The sequence below is a fragment of the Etheostoma spectabile genome, chromosome 15 (genome assembly GCF_008692095.1).
Source record: "Etheostoma spectabile isolate EspeVRDwgs_2016 chromosome 15, UIUC_Espe_1.0, whole genome shotgun sequence".
In the NCBI taxonomy this organism is placed as follows: Eukaryota; Metazoa; Chordata; class Actinopteri; order Perciformes; family Percidae; genus Etheostoma; species Etheostoma spectabile.
The window spans coordinates 28,498,515-28,506,295 of NC_045747.1; the positions used below are offsets into that span (position 1 = coordinate 28,498,515).

General features: G+C 37.3%; 1 protein-coding gene across 3 annotated transcripts in view; it reads left to right on the top strand.

Moving 5' to 3' along the window:
• The first annotated feature begins 2,290 nt into the window (after window positions 1-2,290).
• Window positions 2,291-7,781, top strand: part of LOC116703331 (apoptosis regulator BAX) — an 18,075-nt gene continuing 12,584 nt past the window's right edge. For 2 of the 3 annotated variants that reach the window (XM_032537995.1, XM_032537997.1), the window contains exons 1-2: window positions 2,291-2,800; window positions 3,003-3,033. In XM_032537995.1, the coding sequence (XP_032393886.1) occupies window positions 2,773-2,800; window positions 3,003-3,033 (59 nt within the window). In that variant the 5' untranslated portion in view covers window positions 2,291-2,772. The remainder of the gene's footprint in view (window positions 2,801-3,002; window positions 3,034-7,781) is intronic. The other variant, XM_032537996.1, reaches the window with a different exon arrangement.

Consider the following 7,781-nt stretch of genomic DNA (forward strand, 5'->3'; position numbering starts at 1 on the left):
TGAATATTTGGAGTCCATAAGATACTCGAAGAAATGTAAAGCTCTGAAGACTGTGCAGTTAATTCAACTCTTGTGACCTCACATGACTGAATGACTGTATTTGATGCTATGAATTGGATTGCTGTTTGAATTGCATTGCTGGACTTTGTAGACTCCGTGGAGTGTTTTGTTGTATGAACTTGCAAATGTTCACAATACATAACATACATTTTTAAAGAATGGTTCAATAAAAAATTCTGTGAATCAATTATTTAATAGTAAAGGTGTAATCAGGAATTTCTTAAACAATATCCTATAACTGTAACTCCTAAACAGTTTGCCACAATCTTTGATGCTATCCCATCTGGTGTAGGGTATCTATGCTGTTTAAGGGTTGTGTATCAGCCACTATTCTTAATGTTCCTTCTACTGATGTAACTATTGTATGTAACTGACTCACCTATTGGAACAGTGTGATTGAGCCATCTGTTTCTAAGAACAACCATAAGATCCATGCTCTATTTCAAGGTAATTCAAGGTAATTTTCTATTTGACCTGGAACAGCTTATTGGAACAATTGTATAGGTAAGCTATGCTGTAAAAAGGTTTAGACTCTTCACAGTCAGTAAGGTTAAAGAATTTTTACTTTAAAATTCTTCATTGGATCCTTATTTTTTGGCAAATTCAAAAATAATATAGACCTGAGATGCGCCTTCTGTGACTCACGTAATGAAACTTTTGTCCATCTGTTCTGGGAATGTATACATACCCACAAACTATGACCTGATATTTGTAGTTTTATCATGGGTAACTTTAATCTCTTACTGGAAAATGTAATAATTGGTTTTGGCAGATATGATACTGCTATATGAGAACAAACATTTTCTCATCAATCCCATAATATTCTCTGCAAATATTTACATCCATAAATGTAAATTGGCCAAAGTAAAACATCATTTTAATATGGTCAAGAAAGAAATTACACTATACTCACAACAAAAACAAAAATAAAATTACAATTGTAAGAACGTTGTATTTAATGTTTTCAATTAATTAAAGTTCTATTCTTTGCTGGCATGTTTGATGTTCATTTATTTTGGTTCTTTGGTTCTAACTTGTTTTTCTATTCGTTTGTCTCTATTTTTATGTTCCCGGTATCTGTCTTTTATTCTCTGTAAAGCGTCCTTGAGTGTTAGAAAGGCGCTGTTAAATAAAATGTATTATTATTATTATGTAATATGTGTAGCTAGGCCTACTTAAAAAAAAGATAATGTATGCGTGAATACATTTTATAAAGAAAAACAGGGAAAACACAAAAGTAGTCCACATACGCAGAAAAAAACATTAAAAACAAAAACAAAATAATACACAAATATTAATAAAACTAATATTACTTTTTTTTTTTTAAACTTGTTTTCCTCGCCACTGTTGAAATGTTGCTTAATCTGGAGGGACCTACCAGAACTGTTGGGTCCTTGTAAATGACGTGGTCTGGTGTGGTCTAGACCTACTCTATCTGTAAAGTGTCTCGAGATAACTCTTGTTATGAATTAATACTATAAATAAAATTGACTTGAATTGAAAAATTGAATTGAATTGAAAAAAGACCGAGACTGTGCATGCAATTTATCGACGCAGGTATAGCCTTTTCCATGAAGTTTAGCCTTAGTGGAAGCGGTGACGATGTAGGCCTACATATACATGGAGCATGACCAGTGTTGCCAGATCTTGCGAGACAAATACGCAACCAGGCCTGTGAAAACAAGCCCAAATTAAGCGACTTTTTTTACGGAGCCCCACTAAGATCATGGAAGAGAAAATTAAATAAAACTGTGTTCACGGTTTTACAATCCATGTGGACAGATTGGTAAACTGTACACACGGTAGGCTAGAATTTATTTATTTTCTCCCCCTGAGCTTCAGGACAATGACCACAGGGGGGGGGGTTAAACCACCTTTTAACATTATTTAACATTAGAAAACTGATGGAATTTGAAATTTAGACACTTTTTCACAGTGATTTTGAGTTGTTCCCCACGACGGGTTGAATCCATTCTTTTCCTCCTTTCTCTTTCTCCCAGTCTTTGTTATAGGCTACTTCTTTCCGTATTTCACCCACTTTATCCCGGGCATTTATTCCTCCAAAAACTCTCCTACAGTCCACTCACTATTAGTCGCTACTCGCGCATTTACCTAACCAGAAAACAACAGACTGCCCTGCTCTGCCTCTGATTGGTTGGTACTTGTTTCCATCTGGGTCAGAGCCAATTAGAAGCAGGAAGTGGGTGGGAAATAACGCTGCTGTCTATAGTGTTTATGGGGAAAGGGGCGGGATCGAGCGAACCGGCAAGGACAAGCTGGGAACAAGCCCAAATAAGCCACTACACTTTAGTGACAAGCCCGAAAAAAAACGCAACCCTTGACTACCAATATTTGTAAGCGACTTTATAAGAAAACAAGCCCAAAGTCGCTTGTAATAAGCGGACTTGGCAACACTGAACATGACCTATGTACACGACTCAAGTTGCTACACGGATGTATTTAAGTTAAGGACAGTTGATTTGCGCCGCCTTGTGTTTTTATTGAAGTAGGAATCCGAGCACTTAAGATGTGTGTTAAGGAGGTTCGTTCATATAAAGTATAGTTGGCGTCTCATGAGGACCTTTACAATTTTTTTTTTTAAATAGCGCCTTACATTTTTAAATGACGTTGTATCTGACTGTGTGACAGAGTTTCGGAGGGAAGAAAAGTGTCTCGAGACGTTTTAAAAAAAAATAGTTTTCCTCAAGCTACATGGCGTGTGAAGGAAACGGCATGTCAGGTAAGCTTTCTCGGGCACTCAACGTAGTAGTTCAAGTCAAATTAAAGTTGTGGAAGTTAACATTCGTGTTGTTATGGCTGTATTTTTACATTGCCCACGGCAATGGCAACATTGTAATCATTTATATAGCCATAAGTTAACGCTGCCTTGTGTCCTTTTGAACGTGTACAGTGAACACTAATGTTGTTTTATTACTCCTCAGATGCGAGGATAGGGGAGGCCCTGATCAAAGAGTAAGTTTCCTTTTTCTGATCTCAAGTTATTGGATTATTAGTTATTGATCAACACTCATTCAAGTCCATGAGACCATAACAACAACAAGAAACCTGATTAATCAAGAAATTTAAAAGGGCTTATATTAAAAGGTTTCATTTCCTGCCATCATCTGTCATGAGATTTGGAAGGGTCCACACATTGTAGCATATTTCAAAACTAGAGCTGAAAGGATTAGTGATAAGATGAGGTACACATTATAAATATCAACAATTTAAATAACGGATTCATTAAAATCATTTCTCAAGCAAAAATACTCTAAAATGAAGATGTGTGGCCTTTTTCCATTTTGGACATAATAAGTTTATTACAGGTCATTTCTCCAGCCCAGTATATCTAAAGCACAGCTGAACACACTCTGTAAAACATAACTAAATAGTCTTTTGGTAGTATTACTTCCACTTCACTCACTCATCATTGTTTTGGAAACTTTTTCAAGTTTCAGTTTTATTTTACAACAGCTGTTGGGTTCTTAGGTAAAACCCCACATCTCATAAACTGTGTTGCATCATGATTCATATAAGGAAATCCATAAATAAACGTCATCAGCCTCTGGAAAGTTCAACTGCAGTTCCCTCGTATATGAAAACCTACTTTTAGGATTATCAACAATCCATAATCTACGCTAATTTATCTTGTGCTAAATTGCAGAGATTAATAAAATCCCAAAATGTATCTGTAACAAATAGCTTTTTGTTGAGTTATTATTACACAATACTTTTTCTGACCTCTTTGAATCTTGCCCCGGACAAATAGCCCATATTACAAAAAATGACAAATTAAAAACTAAAGCTTATAAAAACTTATTACAAACTAAAACTTATTACAAACTAAAGCTTATAAAAACTAAACTAAAACTCAGCATTTTCTAGCAACTAGCAAACCCACTTTAAAAAAAAAAAACTAAACTCTATTTGAAAACCAAAAGTAAAAATGAAATAAAAATAAAAACTAATGAAAAATGCTAAACTATAATAACCTTGCAACCATCAAAGGGATTTAACACTAGAACTGCCAGGACGGTTATTTAGACCATTTTGGATTTTACTAGTGCAATAACTTTCAAAAAATCAATCCTGCCGATGGCTGACTTTACCTAAAAGTGTGTGTATTTTCATTTTAAAGTTAAAAAAAAAAAAAAAAAAAAACTTACACAAAAGGCAAAAAAAGATATTATGAATGGAACCTATTTTGGCCATATACAGTCATATTGCCCGCAAGAATTTTCATTCTTTATTTAATTTTTCCATGCGGTTGAAGATGCATTTTGGTTGCTTAGTAACTATCATTGTCTCTGTCAGAGAAACATCACTAGCATCACCTTGCCAATTTGTATTTACCGGTATGATTACAGTAGCCTACACTGCTTTTCATTTCAGTAGCCTATGTATAAATTAATTTGTAGTAAAAATGTCCAGAATGAATGAGTGAATGAAAAGGAATATGAGTGTTGAATTGGTCTTAGAGATGCTTCAGAACATGGGAAGTGATGATTCTGATGCTGGGGCTCTATCGGAGTCGGAGGAGGAAAGTGACAGCTATCATTCCTGCGTGAATGATAGGTCCAACACTTCATCCTCATCAGAGAGTGAGTAGGTCAACAGCGGAAAAAGAGGTAACGACCTTTACCTAAGACTCAGGATCCAAACGTTTGGGTTCCGGTTGATGGTCCCATTGACGCCATTGAGCCGATCACTGCTGACGCTCTCGGTGAGCAGGTCACGGCTGATGATCCCAGTGAGTTCCGCTGCATAGCTATTCCGGTCATATTTGCAATTGTAGGCTATCCTTATCATCATTTTTTATTATGATTATCAGTAGTCTATTCTAGTTTTTTGTAGATATGTCATGGGTAACTTTAAACTTTTACTGGAAAATGTTTTGGCAGATATGATACTGCTATATGAGAACAAACGTTTTCTCATCAATCCCATAATATTCTTTGCATATATTTACATCCATAAATGTAAATTTGCCAAAGTAAAACATCATTTTAATGTGGTCAAGAAAGAAATTACACTATACTCACTACAAAAACAAAAAGAAATTACAACTGTAAGATTGTGCTCCCTATTTAATGTTTTCAATTAATTCATCTTCTATTCTTTGCTGATCCATGGCATGTTTGATGTTCATTTATTTTGGTTCTTTGGTTCTAACTTGTTTTTCTATTCATTTGTCTTTATGTAATATGTGTCTATAGCTAGGCCTACTTAAAAAAAAAGATAATGTATGCATGAATAACATTTTATAAAGAAAAACCGGGGAAACACAAAAGTAGTCCACATACACAGAAAAAACGTTAAAAAACAAAATAATAAACAAATATTAATAAACTAGTATTACTTGTTTGTTTTTTTTAAACTTGTTTTCCTCGCCACTGTGGACGGTTCTTCAGGCGACTGAACGTCCAGGGAGTAGGCAGAGCCAAAACATCCTGACGGAAGCTACTGGCCCCACAGTGCACACAAAGCACAACATTGAAGATTCACTCATGGCCTTAGTGTGTCTATTCAATATCGGCATGCGGAAGCACATCACGGACTGCGTTGTGGCTGAGGCCCGTCGGCACCGTGGTGACAGCTCCATGGACCTGACAGTGGCTGAACTAAAAGCATTTATAGCCCTGCCGGGCATAGGGTGCAAAAAACATTGATTTGGACAGCCTGTAGTCAGAAAAATGGGTCTTCCTCTTTTTTTTGCTCTGGTGTCGGCAACTTGGAACAAGTTTGTGTAGAACAGGCCTGGTGTCGACTAGGGGTGTAAAGGTAAACCACGGTAGAAATGTTGACGATAACAATTATCATTTTCATTGAAAATATCCTTATTATTGCGATGGATTACCACAGTGTGAAAACCATGTGTTTAATGCTTCCCAGCTTCATATGAGGCTCTCATATGAGTTGCCGCGCAGGCACACTACGCTCAGACAGGAGAATGGGACAGAATGTAGCAGCGGACTTTTCTTTTTTCTTTTCTTTGTTGTGGTGATGTGGGTAGCCCAGAACATGAGTCAAAACTATTCTGTAAATGGCTACTAAAGTGTCATGGGTTTTACTGCCTCATTATATTAAATAAGTGTTCTGCTACAATGTGGAAGTTTAGCCTGTGTTTCTACGTGACATTTATTTGGAGAGAGAGATACGTATTACCGCCTTGACAATATTACTGTTGCTGATAGATGTGCAGATAGTTAAATATTAATTGTGCTGCCACTTGTTGATAGTCAGGTTGTGTTATTGCAATTTGCTAGCAAGGTGCAGTTGCCAGTAAACAGAGGAGCACTGTGGAGCCACGTGCTTAGCTATTAAAGGTGTTTTACACTGTTTATGGATGTGTGTTCCAACTTCACATGTAACATCAAAAACAACTTCATAGTTAACTTCATGTTGGATCTTCCTCGATCTCAAACTCAGACACCTCTGGTTCAAGTTCTTACCTGACCCCGTACAGCAGGCTGGTTTTCAGCAGCCAGTTTTCAATAGTTTTTACAAGGCCATTGCCTATATATTTGTAATATAATGAACACTGTTACAGTTTTTGAAACTATTTTATCTTGTGTAGGCTTATCAGGGCTTTCTGAACATATTGAACACACTTTTAAAAATACCGTGATAATACCAAAAACCGTGACCATTTGGTCACTATAACAGTGAGGTTAAATTTTCATAACGTTACATCCTTAATGCCGACGTTATAATTAATGAGCTGCTTTTCCCCACCAGGATTAGGTGCAAATTTATTTAGTACATGGGAAACAAGCCAGATAAATTTGCCATCAAAGTTTGGCTGGCTGCGGATGTGCAGTCCAAATACAGGGCTCCGTATCTAGTTAAAAAGGAGACGTGGAGCAAAGGGCAGCTCGCGGGAGAGTGTGTGGAGCTGAAACTGGCGGAGCCATTTCTGGGGATGGGAAGAAACATTACAACTGATAATTTCTTCACCTGCCTAGCCACTGCCTTACAGGCCAGAAAGACCAGCCTGGTTGGCACTCTGGGCAAAGTCTAGCCTAGCACAAAGGTGCTGCTGAAATGTGCTATCGCGACACCAACCATTTACCAGGGAAAGCGTCAGCAACCACTGCATCAGGCACAAAAAATGCAGACCTTGCCAGGTGAGGAGGAGCTGCAATCAGAACAAGACTAAAGGCACCTGCAACACATGCCGCAGACCCGTCTGTGGCAGTTGTGTCAAAAGAAAAGATTTCCCGTGTTAGAAATGTGTTTTAAAAATAAGATTTTAATGTTTATGAAATGTAAATTTAATACAGTTTACCATGATTTGATTGATAAATGTGGGCTAACTAACTTAAATGTCTTGATTAAACAATTTGGTATTCTATTTTTAAATCCCAGCTTATGGCAATTCTTGTGCTAAGTTTGCGTCATCACCTGCAGGTTAGACCTTGATAATCACGATCATGACGCCAGAAAACACAGGTTGCTGGGTGCTTTTTCTATCTCCCTGAAGGAGAAAATATCCAGTGTTTGACTCTGGCTTTGTGACAGGGAATGGCAATCTGGATGAATCACCTGTGTTGCAATGGGAGTCTAATTTGTGATACTTAATGTCATAAGAGTGTCCTGACCACAGCAACGCCCACCTTGGCAGTCGGAATCCAGCAAGAGAGTTGTTAGGCTAGTTGGAGATGAGCCAGGTCTGCTCAGAATCGATCACCGGCGATCGCCGCCCGTTGCATGCCGGTTAG